The following is a 17,720-nucleotide window of genomic DNA, read 5'->3' on the forward strand; positions in this document are numbered from 1 at the left end:
CATTTTTCCAAGGTAAAAAAAGTAACTCTACCATAAAAACAACATTAAGAGCAAAAACAAAGTATATCATCTCTACATTATAAAGTGTCTTGACATTTTAAGAGCTGGGACACAGTATTTGACTCCCCTAGCTTTTCACCTATCTCCATTTCTCAGGATTCAATAAAAATAAGATTGATGAGAAAAAAAAATAGACTTAGTATCATGTCTCTTACCTTCATTTCTGAGATGCCCTAATTCCAGAGATCAAGACCTAAGCTTAGGGTTTAAAACTTACCCACAAGGTATAGGCTTATTCTTTTCTATCTCTGTATATTTTTTTCTTCTTTTCTGTGTTACCCGGTTCTCTTAGAAATAATAGTTGTATTGCCTTTATCCAATATAAGCAGAGAAATTTAACATTATTAAAATTTGAAATCCTCTGACATTGATCATTATTGGCCACTGGTCTTACTTCTGTTGTAGAACAACATTCTTCACATGTAGAAAAAGGGAACTTGATCCTGTGTGTTAGACAAAACACCAAGACCTCTGTTTGAAACTCTGCCGTAGCTCCTGTCCAGCTGGTTCTCAGAGGCTGTGGAATACTGTGCACTGACACATTCTCGCTAAACACAGAGTTGGGAGCCTTCTAAGTTCAGGCTCATTGAGCATCTCATCTCTCCTTTTCTCTGAAGAGTGAAAGTGCAAAGAAAAGAACTCTATAGTCTGACTGAAACGTTGTGCTGTACACCAGAAATTGACACATTGTAACTGACTCTACTTCAAGTACAAAAATAATAAAATAAATAAATATTACTATTTTAAAAAAAAAGAAAAGAATCCTATAATCAAGATGTGTTCATTTAACCTCATGGCAACGTGTAGGAAGCTATTCCACGAGGTTATTATTTTATTACCATTTTCACCCAAGAGGATCTTCAGTGCCTTCTCTCACACTATGATTGGTGTTCTTTTCTCTCTTAGCTAAGTTAATTCACAAACATTACTTCATGTCAACGTAATTTTGTCACTAATTCAGCATTTAAAATTGATTGTTATTCACACAGTATATGATGTAATTGATTTTCTTGTTTTTATGTATTTACCCAAATAATAGAATTTCATCTAATAGGTCAATTACTTAAAAATTGTAATTTAGTTATTGTCAGTAATTAAAGATAATTACAGTCTTTGATTCAAATATGATTGTACCTAATTATCCTCATGAAATATTTGTATTTAAAGCTACTGAATTTTTTTGTATGATTTTAAAGGTTTTCTGGGGTCAAGAACATTTGAATTGTCTAGTTCTTCTACATGAATTACTCAAAGGATATCTTAACGAGGAGGGAAAGTTTGAAGTGCAAGTTTCTGAAGCAATGCCACAGATGCCGTCTCCTCTGGAAAAAAATCAGATGTTTAAAAGTGAACAAAGTTCAGACGACCTGCGGACTGGTCTATTTCAGTACATACGAGATGCTGGTAAGTAGCTCTAGCTTCAGTATGAGTGTGTGTGTGTTTGTTTTTAGCTGCACACTTGCTAAATGATAGCACATCAAGATCACCTGAAAAGTAAGTGAATACCTGCAGGACAAAAATAGTATGTTGTCATTCAGTCTCTCTTAAGGGAAAACTCTTGATTTGTTCCTGTCTCAAACCATATAAAAATGATCAACCAGCTTCTTTTCTTTTTATTCTCATAATTTTTTTCGTGCTATAATAAACCAATGTGTCCCCCTTCAAAAGCATGCAATTAACTATTCTTTCATTTAACAGAACCTTTGAAAATGCCTGGTGTCTATGAAGTCTTGTTTTACAATGAAACTGAAGACAGCCCGGGCATGATGTTATGGAGATACCCGGAACCACGGGTGCTCACCCTTGTGCGGATAACCCCTGTGCCCTTCAACACCACAGAGGATCCGGATATTAGCACAGCAGACCTTGGCGATATGCTCCAGGTATGTAGGGACTATTCATTTTTAAATAAAAAATTTGTGGGAAAGTGCTGATTCGATAGTAGGAAAAATGTTGGGAGCATATCTGTTTTTTCCATCCATAGTATCAGAGCGAATACACACACGTGTGTATGCAAACACATACATACACAGACACGCGCACACACACACACACACACACACAAGAAATTTTTTAAAATAAGGGAATGTTATTCAGATTCACAGTACACAGCAATTTTGAGAGACCTTAATTTTGCCCTTGTCCTGTTACAAGTAGCTTACATGGTCCCTAACTGTAATGGGACAGATAGGTGTCACTCAGTTCACCACACGTTTTCCAAGTACCTACCATGTGCTCACACTCTTTAGCATTTTTAGAACTGCTCTGTGAAATAAGATACATCCCCATAAGGTCAGAATGGATGACTCAATTTTCATTTCATTTCCAGAACTGAAAAAGTTCTTGGGCCCTGAGGCTGATAGGAAAACCATGTAACAGTGATGAGATTCCATATGATTTTGTGAAAGTTTGTTGCTTGTCAGTTCCCTGCATGTGGATATCACTAAATTCTTATTCTACTGGTTAATATTCTACAGATCTGGATTTCTCCTAAATTTTGTTTTTCTCTTAGTCTTCTACCTATTACTAGATCAGACAGCCATCCACTCAGAGTCATTCCTGATTGCTCTCTTTCCCCAACTCCCCACATCTCATTCATCAACAGGTCCTGTCAGCTCTGCCTCCAAATATTTCCCTATTTCACCTCTTCTTTCTGTTTCTGCTGGTACAGCTTGAGTCCAGGCTACCATCTTCTGTTCCCACTATAGGAGCTTCCTCATTGGTCTCTGTGATTCCATCCTTGACTCTTTGTAATACATTTTCCAAACAGCAGCTAGAGAGATCTTTTAAAAATGTAGATTAGGTTACATTCCTCACTTGAAACCTGATGGTGGATTCCTCTAACAGTTAGAACAGAATGTGGTATTTTACTGTGACCTGCAAGGACCTATGATCTGTGCCCTGCCCACCTCTCTAGCTTGATCTCATGTCAGTCTCCCCATTTCTCACACTGCTCCAGCCCTACTGGTCTCCTTTTTCTCCTTGAGCATACCACTTGACAGTCACCTCTCTCGCTCTTTTTCAGTCAGGTACCAGCTCAAATGTCACATCCTGGCTAGCTCACCACTGCTTTTTTATTCTGTATTACGTTACCTTGTTTTACTTTCTCCATAGCTCTTATTTCTATTCAGAATGAGCCTATGCATTTATTTATTTACTTGATTATGGTCTTTCTCTACCATTAGAAAATAAGCTTCCTGTATGTCTTGATCACTTATCTTCAGCTTCTGCTACATAGAGGTATTAACCAATTTTTTAAATCACTGCATTATACTTAACAAGTCAGAGTAATAATACAAATCAGAGAAATCTACAGTACATATTAACATAGGTATTATTATATGCTTATTTAATACTTGTTTAAATTCCTGATTATTATATAGTCAGATACACAACTTCTGAATTGATAACAATGAAATGTGTCATCATTTTGTCAAGTGAACTAGAGTGTGCAGAACTATCCAGTTTGCCAAGATGTCAACAGTCTTACCTTTGTTTTTTTTTTTTCTTGTGATGAGAGCCTTTAAGATCTACCTTCTTAGCAACTCTACTTTGATTCTTAATTCCTCAGATTTGCTTCCCCTTCTGTCAAGGTCATACTCATGATTGTCTTCTCTACCAGTATTCTTGGATTATCTTTGCTAAGTAGAATCACATTGTCTTTGAATCCTACTGTCTTGTTAGACTTGCCTAAATGTAGAACATCTGTAGTATTTTTGGTCAAAATGAAAATACTCATACATCAAAGTTTCAGCATCGTATAAGGGCTTCTTTATAACTGATTTTGGAGTTCAGATTTATAGCTAAATGTTAATTAACATAAGCCTGATAACTGTTGGTGGTAGTATTATGCCAGTTGTATTTAACAGAGCATTTAAGGTAGTAAGTACACTCTCTAGGCGACGTGCCCTTCATCTTTTCACTGCCGTTGGAGAGGCAGGAGAGCTTAGTGGTTAAGAGAATGAGCTATAGCCAGAGTGCCTGGGTTCAAGTTCTGGCACTGCATTTGCAGACTGTGTCACCTAAAACAAGTAACTTAATCTCTCAGCCTCAGGTTTTCTGTTTTGCTTTTCTTTCATCAATAAAATGAAACTATTACTAATGTAGTGATTATAGGAATTAATATTTGTGAGACATGTAGAACAATGCCTGGCACATAGTAAATGCTATGTCAGTATGAGTACTACCAACACTATTAATATGTTCCTCATCCAAAGTCTTTTCAACAAGCAGAAGCACAGGCTAGACTAGAGAGAGCTGGGGTCTAATGGGTCCATAGACCAGCTCGGGTAGTCTAGGAGATCTGGGACAGTCAGAGGGGCCTACAACAAGCAAAGACTTGGTATCAGAGACTTTCTGCTATATTTTGTATCTTGTTGGAGAGATAGGAACTGATACCTGGCAGAGTTCAAAGACAGGGATGCTGGCATAAGAAGCAAGACAGGGTTGTACCTACTGTAAGCCGAAAGGGAAAGCCTGATCCCCACGGTAAGAAAGGACACCAGAACCGACACAAGGAATGAAAGAACAGACCAGGACTGGCAGAAAGTTGCTATGCTCCTGAGCCCGTGAGCCCCCTTCTGTTCCCATGACTAGGAGCAGAATTTGTCCCAGGGGTGGGGGTGAGCCTCATCTGTAGAAATAACTCTCTGGGTTGCAATCTTACCATACAAATGGGCTGTTTCCTTGGAGCTTCTGTTGAGAACAGAAAATACATTGCATTAGTCACAGGTGGGACTCAGTATGGCAGCTTGTTCCTTGAGCACTTGCAGCACCAGACCCTGGGCGTACTCCCGGGGATTCCGAGTCAGGTAAGACACTGTCTGCTCAGAAGAAGCTCTCAGTCTAGCAGGCAGGTTTCTGTGGTTGTTTGGGGCAGAAGAGTTTCCTTGATTTCAGTATGAATTATTTGTATTTTGAGGGGCAGGTAATGGGGTTTCTTCATTGATTTCTGCTTAGAGGAGGTACTGGGGATTGAATCCGGGACCCCTTGTGTGCTGAGCACGCGCTCTACCAATTGAGCTATACCCTTCCCCCTCCTTGATTTCAGAATTCAAGCATTCAGCATTAAACCTCTCTGTTGTCAGAATCATTCTCCTGCTGTATGCAGATCTGTACCAGAGGCACAGCTGAAATATTGAACTACCAATCCTGAACAGCAAGGAAGTTAGGAAAAGAAAGCCCTTTATCAACACAGCATAGTGTAGATAACCCAGACGTTAAAGTCTCAACTGCTGACTCCTGTTCCCCTCCCCTTTGTATTTTACTAACTCAGTGATCTTAGGCAAACTACTGATCTCTTAATATCCTTAATATCCTCAACTGAACACCAGAGTTAATGTTATTTACCTTTCAGAGTTGTCATGAGAATTAAATGAAATATTACAGCTAAAACAAATAAATGCCTTACACATAGTGAGCTCTTCATAGATGTTAATTTCCTTTCCTCCACTTGTTCACAAACAAATGCCTGGGCCACTAAAAGAGCCTCCTGAGTGAAATGCCATCCTTCAAACTCTTCTTCCACCCTATCCTACTAAGTTCCTAAAGAAACATAAATATCATTGATTTCCTCAGAAGAACCTTCAGTGGTCTTACCACCCTGCTAGACTGATTGGGACAGCCCTGCAGAACCTCCCGACCCAGCTTTGCCTTCCCTTACACGCTATCTTTGCTCTGGTCAAACCGCATTTGGGGTATTCGACATTCCCCAAACCAGCCTGCGGCATCCCACTTCCACACCACTCTCTCTTCATGTGAATCTCTCCCTTCTCCCACCCACACTTGCAGACAGCTCAAATGCCATCGATTCCATGAAGCCCTTCATGGACACCATCTCCAAACATGACACTGCCTTTCTCTGAAGTCCTGTAACACTCCATGGAACCACTTGTATGCTATTTCTCACCTATTGCTCTCATTTTAACCATCTATATCTTGTCTGCCTCCTAGATTGGAGGTTCGCAAAGGAAATGATCATAGCTAATTTGTCATCATGTTCCTTACTGTGTCCACTGTGGTGGAGATGCTCAGTACATTGAATGCATGAATGAGTGCATGAATGTCTGTTCCCACCCCACATAATTCAGAAGTATTACATTGTTTGTCACTATTTCATGGTGCTATTGATGCATTTGGTTTTACAAACTAAATTATGTCAGGATGCATTATGTTATGCTTCAGTGGTATTACCTACTATAAACACACAGTCTACTGTCATTATGTTACACAGGCTCTTGGTGAGATCATTGAATATTCTGCCAAGCCCACTGCCCCCTAGGCAGAGGCTAGTTCTTAAATACAAAAATAAGTTGATCTCCTTGGTTTTAGTCATAAAAACAAAATTGAGGTTGGATGACTTCTTCCTTTCAGGACCATTTAGTTCATAAAAAACTTGACCTTATACAGTTCCCTTGTACAGAACCCTTAAATATATCTGTTTATATATTTTTCCATGATTGATATTGGGATTTAAAAACAGGCTCCTCTTATGACTTTATGGAATTTATTTTGTAATTATACTAAAAAATATGGAAAACATGCCCATAATATTAAACTAACCATAGGTACAGAAGAAAAACCCTGAAATTAATGTTCACAGAAAGCAAAAGGAGCTTACTTTGTGGTCGACTTATAATTTTATCACGTTAAATTTTAAGGGTCAGTAGTATATTTAGATGTCAGTAAAATCAGAATCTGTAAGGTAGAGTAATGCCATCAACCTAGAAGGACTGTGGTGCTGTTTAAATGAGCTTAAATGTAAGACATTGCTGGCACTGCGTCTGGCACATACTGTAAGTTCCCGTCTCTCCCCTTCCCATTGTGTACACTGCCTACCAAGGATTCCATTTTGGAAATGCCTACGTTCTCAGATTGCAGAGTTTTAACTCATCCCTTGTAGTAGAATGGGTCGTGGATATTCTGATTCTCACACACGTCTGTCAGGGGGCTTGTTCCTGTTCTCTCAATTCTGAATTCTTCTTCTTTCCGTATTTATTTTCATGTATGCATGGCACTAAATTTTTAGATACCTTCATTTGCTATGTGACAATCAGGCAAATTAAATTTCCTCTTTTCCCAGAAATCTAAGATTATAAAGCTTGAGCACTACAGTTCAAGACAAATACTGAATGTTAGGTTGGGGTCACTTAAGCAATTTGAACAGAGAGGAAGCAAAGTTAAAGAAGTACAGTGAATGATAACTGTATGGATTGAAAGGAAGGATACAGGAGCTAATGCAAGGAACATCTAGGGTGTACGTAAGCTACTGATGTTAAAGTCAGGTAAAAGGGAAAGAAGGTGTTTAAGTAATTTAGGGAAGTTTTTACATAGGTTTATAAAACCTTATATTAGAAAAATTAAATACACACCTAAATGCAGAGTTACATCTTCAGAAAATGTGAATATAATTAACAAATGAGAAGATAATCATGTCTCTGTTATTTTTATTTTCACTTCCTAGCATTTATCATTAACAAATAATTATTCAGTATCTTCTCAATATCAGTAGAGGGTTCTACCACATATAGACAGTGAAGATATTAAGAGATGGAAAATCTGTCCTTACTCTGATAAGGTTTATAATCTAATTGAAAAGACAGGGCATAAATGCATATACAAACTCAGAAAAGCTGAATATATTTTAGGGTCCATTTATAGCAGAGGAATCATGTAATTTGGGGAATTCTAACATCTGAAGAGTAAATTGAATTAATTGGGAGAAAAAGAATAAATTTGTTACTACAGCTCTGTGATTTCATAGCACTTTCTCAGTTAAAAAGGCATTTTCAAGCTTCAGAGTTAAATGCAGAACTCTTGAATATGACAAAAATTATGACTAGAGTCCTTAAATGATGCCCTCCCAAGAATAACAGGAAGAAAAAGACAAAAGCGAGCTGTGTCATTTGTTTATTTCTGGTGGAGAAGGAGAACAGTAAGCCAAAGAAATCAGTACACTCGTGCCCAGTTCATTTTTATTTATCCAGTTCAAAAGTCAGGAAAATTAGTTTTTAAAGTAACACTAATATGATTATAAAAATCAAAGTGAAACCACATTGGAAGAATAGTGAACAAAAAACAAACATACTTGGAAGCCCAGGAAAATCTAAATGGTTAAGATCTGTATTATTTGTGCTCCAAAGTGTTGTGATCATCTTTGTGTTTTTCTCTCAGCACTGTGCTAGGTGTTTTGCGTACATAACCTTATTAAATCTCATTTTATTCCGGGTGGTGGGCATTATCCCCATTTTATAAGTGGGGAAACTGAGGCCAAGAGGAATTAACTGGTGTTGAATCATAACTCATGGTTAACCAGTGGGGGAATGGGGGTGGGAAGAGATAAATTGGGAGTTTGAGATTTGCACATGCTAACTATTAAATGTAGGATAGATAAACAACAAATTTATCCTGTATAGCACAGGGAGCTATATTCAATATATAATAGTAACTTACAGTGAGAAAGACTATGAAAAGGAATATATGTAGGTATATGTATGACTGAAACACTATGCTGTACACCAGAAATTGACACAACATTGTAAACTGACTATACTTCAATTTTTTTAATGGAAATTTTTTTAAATAAAACTTAAAAGTAGGGGAGCCAGAATTTCATCCCAGGACTTTCTGACTCCAAAACTTACGTTCTTTACCCTATTTATAAAATAACAGGGTATTCACATTGTAGAGGATACATTTAAGTGATAGTAAACAACTCTGTTGAGAAATATGGAAAGAAGGAAAATAAAATTATTTTGCTTCAAATTGTTAAATCATGAAATAATGAATCAGACCAAAGATATGCAAAATAACCTTAAATAAATAAAAGGACTCCCAGATACAGATGATGGTTTGCGTATTATGATATCTTAAATAAAAAAAAAAAACAGCATTTCTGTCAGAAGGAGAATTGCTCAGCTGTAGGAGCCTAGGATGGTCAGGGAAGCATTTGTCGGAAGAAGCCCTCCTGGCTGCATCCAAAGAAACGGTGCCCGAGGCTCACCTGGCAGCTAAATCCCCTTTATGGAGATGAGTGTCGCAGCTGTCAGGTCTCTGTGTCTAACATTCAAATCATCTCACCCAAACAACCTTCTAATAGTTTGGCTCCCAATGCACTCTGTCTACAGAGAGTTTCATACATTCTCAGGCCAGCTTCAGTCTCCAGGCTGCTTGGCAGTTATACATCTCATGGTAAATTAATAACTTGGCATCTGGTTTATATATCAGTCTCTAGTGAACTTTGTTACATGACTCAGCATTCCTGAATGGAGCCAGTGCTAGGACACCATGGAAATGTTTTGAGACCGCAAGACCAATGGCCAGATGGTAAATCATGGTGCATCCATCACGCTAAGTCCCCTCTTGTGGCTACCTGCCTTCCCAGCACGCGGGCCTCTCCCACATGATGTCTCTATTGTGCAGTGTGTCACAAACCTTTCCAAACAAAATGTTACTCCCACTACCTTGAAGAGTTGTGAGGAATAAAGATAATGCATGTAAAGCACATAGTGCCTTAAGCAGTCAGAGGCTCAGTAAGTTATTATTACAGCCCTTGGTAACTGCTGTCGTTGTCGTCATATCATCGTCCTCGTTACTGTAATATCCACTGATCAAAGAACCTGGATCCTGCTATGTAGACCCAGAAAGCCCTGTTTCCTGAGAAATACACTGTGTTTATAGCCTGTTAAGGTCGTAATTAATTATTGAGAATGATGGCTCTGCATGTGATTAGTGTAATGCTTTCACCGACTGGGAATTGCTGCTGGAAGAGACACCGCCTTCCCGCAGCTCCATGGTCAGCGGCCTCCGAGGTGGTACGTCAGCCACAGTCCTCCAGGTTGCAGGCAGCAGAAACCCCGCTGGAGCTAGCCTAGCGAAAAACAGAGGAGGGATCTAGTATCAAGATACAGTGGAGGTGGGAGGGGTATAGCTCGATGGTGGAGTATATGCTTAGCATGCATGAGGTCCTGGGTTCAATCACTAGTACCTCCATTAAATAAATAATAATAATAATATAAATAAATAAACCTAAACACTTCCCCCCTCCCCCCAAAATAATTTTTTTAGAAAGATAACAGTGGGGAGTCCTAGAGGCCAAGGGCAAAATGCAGCTGGGCCTGTAGAAAGACAGGGCCAGGAAGAGAAGACAGGAGTCCAGGGGAGTATTTGCCCACTGTCACTTTTCTCTGCTGCTTTTCCCATTTTTGCTGTATTCTTCCTTTTCAACAGAGTAGCTTCTTTTTTTCCCTGCTTCTCAGGCCACCTGGTAGTCCCCACACAACTCCTAGAGCTCCCAGAGTCGAATGTACAAGTCCAGCCTCTGGTCCAGTTCTGCATTCCAGATTGACCTAATTTGCTGTCAGGTGCTTTTGGCCCATTCAGCTGAGGCCATGGGGGTGGTGTCATGTTAACCAAGATGGCTGTGAATTAGGGGTCATTGTGGGCTTTGCAGATACCCCCAAAGGGATTCATCCTATATCGTATCTCTTTTACTGCTCCTCTTTGCCACCATGTCTGGCCTGGCCAAACTCATGGTCAGTACCTGTCTCACGCTGTAGGCTGCTTCTGTCCAGTCTGATCGACTCTGAAGATCTTCACAGTGTATTCTGCTCTTCCAAGAAGAAGCCTTTTATATACTGTCTGTGGTTTTGGAGAAGAGTCGCCACTGGCAAGAGGGTCTCTTGAAAGACTGCCTCACTAAAGAAATTTACTCCTTTTTGCCATGGTTTTTCCACTTCTTCCCTTTGTAAATATCTGGCAAAGCTGTTTCTGTCTGCACATCATGGGCTGTCTGTGTCTAGAGAAGAGCTTCCTATCACTTTTTAAATCTTCTCATTCCACCCCCACCCCCTGCGTCTCCCTAAAATATAGATTAGGCAAGCTACTATGTCTTACAGGCACATAAGAGCTATTTTCTTGTCCCCAAGTATCTTCTGAATTCGATGACTATATAACACATGAGCAACTTCACAGACTCTGTAAGTACTGTCTTAGTTCTAATGATGTATGAGAGCTTTACATATAAAATAATTTTCGACTTTTGAAATTGAGTTTACAGTGTGATGCTTAATGTCTGTAGCTGAGTGGTGATTTAATTGTGTTTGGTTTTCTAATAACATTTTATCATACATGCTTATCTACAGACTGAACTAAAGCTTCATTAAACCTCATAGTTGTGTGGATTTTACTCTTTTTTCATAATTATATGCAAAAATGTTCAGAGTCAGACAGTAATACTCAACATTACCCAATAAATTAAAAACTAGACTTTTGCTGCTTTAAACTTGACTTTACAAGCTTCCTGTGATTCTAAAGCACATGGACCTGATAGGCAAAGGTTATGATATTAGCACATGGGTGACACTACAGAAGAAGAATCCTTCTGAGAGTTACTTGCAATCCAATATGATTTGCGTCTTCCATGCACAACTTAAAAAGAATAAAAGGAAGTGTTCTTGGGTGTTTCTTTTCAGCTGTGTTGGGCGGTTCACTTATAGCTGCACATATGTTCCCAGAATCCTGAGCCTTTTTATTTTATAAGCACCTCCTGCCCACTGGCAGCTGTACTAATGTGTCCCAGAAGACTTTGCTCCTATCCATCATCTTTAGGAGGGGTGCTCAAAGCCAGATATGCGATTCATTGTTGTTGAAATGCAGAAAAGAAAAAGAAGCCTTGGGGGCTTTGAGGAAGTCAGAGGCAGAGCCAGACTCTTAGGAAATAAAGGAAAGGAAAAAGTCCTGTGTACCCAGTGGACACAGTAATAAATGGTTTTGAATAATGGGGAACAGTGCTGGATTGACTACTAAGTATTTTGCATCCAGAAGCCATTGCTTCCTTTTTTGGACAGTGAAGGGGAACCTAAAATAGAGTATTCCCTGGATACACTTTTAATCATTCTGTCTTCGTAGTGTTGTAAAAGTATTAAAAAAGGATCTAGGAATATATTGAAAAGAGCTCCGCCTGAGAATTTTGAGGTTAATTCAGTAAACACAGATAAAGGAGTTTGAACTAGGGCCTTAGGAGATACGAAGGAGGAGAGGTCTCTAGTCCTGCTCTGAAGGCACCAACAGACTTTTAGGAGAGATAAGTACACAAAATAAGGCGAGACAGAACCGTGAAGAGCCACAGGAGACACAGAGAACGTGCCTTTTAGACAAGGAGAGTTTACATCTGGCTGACACATCAGGAAAATGCTTCATGGAGGAGGTGACAACTGAGAGGATCCTTGAAGGCTAAATAGGATTTCAGCAGATAAAAGGGGGAGAAAGGACATATTAAGAAAAAATCAGTCAGAGCAAAGTTTCAGAATTGAGTAAGAGAAGACAGAACTTCCACCTGGAAGGTGATAAATAATCTGCTTTGACCAGCACGGATTATACAAGTAAGGGATGAGTGATGAGCTGCACCTCTGGGTTTTCAGTCTATGACCATTCATTCCATGGAGGGTAGAAGAAGGTGACGCATTTATTGAGCACCTAGTGTATGTACCAGGCATGAAACATGTCCTTTTATATGGCATGTCTCTTCTATCCTCTCTGTAACCCTGTGTAGTTTGTACTATTATCTCTACTCTGGAACTAAAGTTACTTAGGATCTGAGAAGTTATACAATCTTCCCAAGATCACAAAGCAAGTAAGGAGGTAAAACTGAGACTCATATCTAGGTTTGTATGAATGCGTAAGGTTTTCTTCTGTGTTGTGCTACCCTGACCACTTTTAGAGTATGGAGTTTATACTTCATTTGATGGCATTGGAGAACCATTGGCAGCCCAGGACTTTGCAAAAATGAATCTAGTAGTCTGATAGAGAGTGGAATAGAATACAAAGAGACCAAAAATGAGAAGATCTGTCAGGGGTCTGTAACCTGGGGGCAGGAGCCGGGGGAGGTAGCAGCTGATATGGGGAAAAAGATAAGAATGTGGGAGACACTGCAGAGAGATAATCTATGTTCTTGACAGTGAATATGATAATTTAATGAGAGGGATAAGGGAAGTCATAGATGATGGCTAGATTTAAGCTCAATGAGAAGTACGGTAAGACTGTTTACAAAATTTCAAAAATATGAGGAGTGCCTCTCATGCTGGGCAGTATTCACTGTGCTACGCACGCTGTGCAGATTACATCTACTCCTGAAGTCAGCTGCAGAGATGAGTGGTCTTCTCCCCTCATTACAGATAAGAAAGCTGGGGATCTGAAAAGTTAAATGAATTGCCATGAGCCTCTTCTCCTTGAAAAGGGCATGATTGCACATAAGATTTAACATACAGATTCAAAAAGTATATAGATTCCTATAAACTGTGTATGAATCTTTGGTGAAGGCTCCCAACAAGAAATACTGCCAGAGCTCCATGTCAGTTGGGATTAGGTTTAGATATGAGAGACAGAAAATACAGAATAATGGTAGCTTAAGCAAAGCAAGCTTCTTTTCCTATCGTACATGAGAACAGTCTGAAAACAGGTGATCTATGACTGTTAAGTGTCTCTACGGAGTCATGCGGGCCCAGGTGTCTTCTTGCTTCCTGCTGCTCTGCCGTCCCCCGCACTGGCCTTTCTTTCATGGTCCAGGATGGCTGTGCAGGCTTCAAACATCTGGTCCCCAGTCCAGCCATAGGAAGAGGAAGGAACCAAAAAAGAGCACGCCTCCTCACTTTAAGGATGTTTCTTGGAACCACACCGTGCACACTGTGTTGCCAATATCTCAGGGTCTAGAATTATAGCATGTGGCTACTCCTAGTTAAAGGGGAAATTGGGACTTATTTGCTGAGGAAGAAGTGAAGGAGAGGTTTGGGGAGGCAACCAGAAGTCCGTGCTGGCATCACAACTGTAACTCCTGAGAATCTGGGTCCACAGTCGCCGCTGCGCCAGCCAGCCCTGTGGCCTGCGTCTGCTTCTGGCCTGCTTGTGAAATTCACCAGTTAGTCTATGGTGCAGTAAGAGAACTCACTTTCTAGTTTATTAGTGAATGGTCTGCTGAAACAGAATTTATAGAGAAAACTTAAAAAGCAAATGAGATTTTTGACATAAAAATAAATAGATAAATAGTTTAAAATGCTAGCATTCCTTATGCTTCGAATAAGTAAGAAAGAGGTGGAGAAGGAATCTGTCAATAAGACGTGCTTTTAAAGTAAATGGAAAACATTTGCAAACTGGGAGAATACTGAGGTCATTTTTGTCCTGTCACTTTTTTTGGTGGGAGAAATTTTATTAGCCTATTTCTCTTTTCCCGTGAAATACTCTTGCATTTAAAAAGGCCGTGGGGGAAGCATTTTTTTCTGGAAATGAACTATACTTAGCAGTCAGTGTGTTTGATGTTTATTGCTCAGCATTAAAAATGTTAGAGGTATTAAAAAAAAAAAGAAAAATAGTAAATATGAACTGATGATCTATGATCATCTTTTTAGAAATTATTCTCCCCCAAATAGAAATACTTCCCTCTATGAGAATTACAGTAAAAACTATTATTCAAAAAGTATAAATTGTCTTCTGAAAGCTACATTGTTGAGAAAGTAACAAACAGAAAGAAAAGTGAAGTATAGAGAGGCAACATAGAATAGTTGTTAAGAACAAAGATTCTGGAACTCAAGTTTCTGGGTCCAGATCCAAGCCCCACTGGGTGACCTTGGGCAAGATACCTAACTTCTCTGTACTTCAGCTTCCTCATCTGTAAATTAGGCACAACAGTTTTGGTTGTTGGGAGGAATAAATGATTGCTATATGTAAAAAGCACTTAAGACATTGTCTAGCACATAGTTAATGCGTTATAAATGTTAGCAATTACGACTTGCCTCTAAAATCTTACCATCAATAGGTGCCAGTTTGTCTCTTGTTCTGCCCTGAATTTTAAATGTTGGAGAAAAACTGAGTTTTGGTTACAAACTAAAAGCTCTTTATCCTTTTACCCATCCTTTTCCTAAAGATATCAGTCTGAAAAATTCAAATTTTTGTCATATATTTTCAAACATGCATGGCTTTCCCATTTCCTTATTCAAGTTCTAGTTAGGAGAAAAAATATCAAACTTGAGAACGTTACTTGTTTTGTACCATCATCGTCAAATGCTACATCAAAGTTAAGAATCTTGATTGTGTTACACTGTTAGTACTTTTTTTAGCAGCTGTTTTGAGATACGATTCACATACCATGCAATTCATCCATTTAAAGAGTACAGTTCAGTGGTTCCTAGTATATTCACAGAGTTGTACAATTACTACCACAATCAATTTTAGAACATTTTCATCATCTCAAAAAGAAACCTAGTGGCCTTCAGCTATCAATCTCCAGTCTCCCCGTCCCCAGCCCTTAGCAACCACTAATTTACTTTCTGTCTCTATATATTAACCTATTCTGGACACTTCGTATGAATGGAATTACATAGGTTGTGATTTTTTGTGATGGGCTTCTGTCATTTAACATAATGTTTTCATAGACCACCCATGTCGAATCATACATCAGTATTTCCTTTTTGTTACCAAATTCATTCCTTTTTATTACCAAATTCATACATTGTATGGATTTACCACAATTTATTTACTTACCATTCATCAGTTGTTGGACATTTTGGTATTAGTGTTTTTGAGTCCTTAGCCACTTAACGTAGTCTCTCTTCTGTCCTGCAAACTTGAGGGGAAGGACCAAAAGGTGCTGATGATGCTCAATAACATTTACATGGTGTTCATACAAGCATTATCTCTAAGAGCTTACAATCCAAGCTTCGTGAAACAAACCCATAGGCAACTAGCACCCGGTGTGATACCGTAAGTGTTAATGCAAGTACAGAGAAGGAGTTCATACAGTAGTTGATGAGCTTGCAAAGTAGACTTAAACCCCAGACAGTGGAGGATCTTAAATGCTGTCTGAGCCGTTTGGGCTTATTCCATAAGCGCTTTATTCTGTAAGGGTCGTCGTTACGGTTATCAAGCTGAGCAACAACCTAGGCTGATTACAGAGGGAAGGGTGAATTAGAGGCTGCTCCAAGCATAGACCTCATTTTGAATGTGCTTCACTTTATTGCGCTTGACAGATTTGTGATTTTTACATAATGGAGGGTTTATTGCAATCCTGCATCGGGCAAGTCTCTTGGCGCCATTTTTCTAATGACGTTTGCTCAGTTTGTGTCTCTGGGTCATGTTTTGGTAATTCTTGCAATATTTCAAACATTTTCATTATTTTTATATTTGTTATGGCGATCTGTGATCTTTGATATCACTGCAGAAAGATAACTCACGAAAGGTTCAGATGATGGTTAGCAATTTTTAGCAATAAAATACTCTTTAAATGAGAAAATATGTGCTTTTTAAGACATAATGCTAGCACACTTTTTAGACTGCAGTATAGTGTAAAGATAACTTCTACATACACTGGGAAACAAAAACATTCGTGTGACTTACTTTATTGGGATATTCACTTTGCTGTGGTGGTCTGGACCCGAACCCACAGTATCTTCGTGGTGTACCTATACAGGTCAGCTGTGTAGAGACCTATTCAGAACACAATTTGGAACAGGAAGGAGGAAATGAATGTAAGAGACATCTGGAGGTAGAATAAATAGATTTTAATATCTAGATGCATACGATAATAGGAGAGGAAAATTAAATGACCCTGTGGGTATAGAGCCTGGGTGACTGGATGGATTGAGCATCATTAATGGGGACTGGAAATATCAGGAAAAGTGGGGTTGTCCGATTTGTGGAAGAGATAGTAAGTTCTTCATTGAATGCTCACCATTTAAGGTTTTAGAGGAATTATCATGGTGAAATGCCTACCACAAGTTTGGAAACGTGCTGACAGCTCAGAAGAGGGTCAGGCTATTTAAGCAATGTTTTGCGAGTCATCCTCACAGAATTAAACACTGAAGCCATAAAGGTGAAATGGAGAGATGTCACACACAGACAGAATGAAGAGTTCAAGGACAAGAGAACTGAGAATAGAATCATGAGAAATCTCACCCCCTCCAGTAAATAAATAGTAGATTAGGAATTGAAGTGGGTTGAATAGTATCCCCCCAAAATTCATTTCTACCTGGAACCCCAGAATAGGACTTTGTCTGGAAGTAGGGTCTTTGTAGCTATAATTAAGTTACAATGAGGCCATGCTGGATTAGACTGGGCCATAATCCAGTAACTAGTATTCTTATACAAAGAGGGAAATTTTAATAGAGACAAACACACACAGGGGAAAAGGCCGTGTAAAGGCAGAAACAGAGACAGGAACGATAGAACTACATGCCTAGGAAAGCCAGGGATTCCCAAGAGCCAGCAGAAGCTGGGGAGAAGAGAGGGAAAGGTCTTCCTCCCTAGGACCCTCAGAGGAGCAGGGCCCTGCTGACACCTTGGTTTTGGACTTCGAGCTTCCAGAACTGTGAGAGAACAAATTTCTGTTGTTCTAAGCCTCCAAGTTAGTGGTAATTTGGTATAGAAGCCCTGGGAAACTCATACAGGAATCAACAAAGAAGTGGTCAGAGAGGAAGGCCGAGGAGACAACAGTGTCAGCAAATCCAAACAGAGTGAAAACTTTAGGAGGCTTGGAGAACTTGGCAGTATCAGGACTACAAACACGGTATGTTGTGGACTGGAGAAAAGGCTGTCAATCTGACAACTCTGAGATCACTGTTGACTTGGAGAGAAGCTTTAGTCACCAGGGCACCATGGCAGCCATTGCCTTGCAT

At 39.3% G+C, this 17,720-nt stretch overlaps 1 protein-coding gene across 6 annotated transcripts in view; it reads left to right on the forward strand.

The window, feature by feature from the left end:
* VPS13B (vacuolar protein sorting 13 homolog B) overlaps window positions 1–17,720 on the forward strand; it is a 627,348-nt gene that overhangs the window by 497,446 nt on the left and 112,182 nt on the right. For all 6 annotated transcript variants that reach the window (XM_074352634.1, XM_074352630.1, XM_074352633.1 and 3 more), the window contains 2 exons: window positions 1,257–1,464; window positions 1,759–1,943. In XM_074352634.1, the coding sequence (XP_074208735.1) occupies window positions 1,257–1,464; window positions 1,759–1,943 (393 nt within the window). The remainder of the gene's footprint in view (window positions 1–1,256; window positions 1,465–1,758; window positions 1,944–17,720) is intronic.

The sequence above is a fragment of the Camelus bactrianus genome, chromosome 25, assembly GCF_048773025.1.
Source record: "Camelus bactrianus isolate YW-2024 breed Bactrian camel chromosome 25, ASM4877302v1, whole genome shotgun sequence".
Taxonomy (NCBI): domain Eukaryota; kingdom Metazoa; phylum Chordata; class Mammalia; order Artiodactyla; family Camelidae; genus Camelus; species Camelus bactrianus.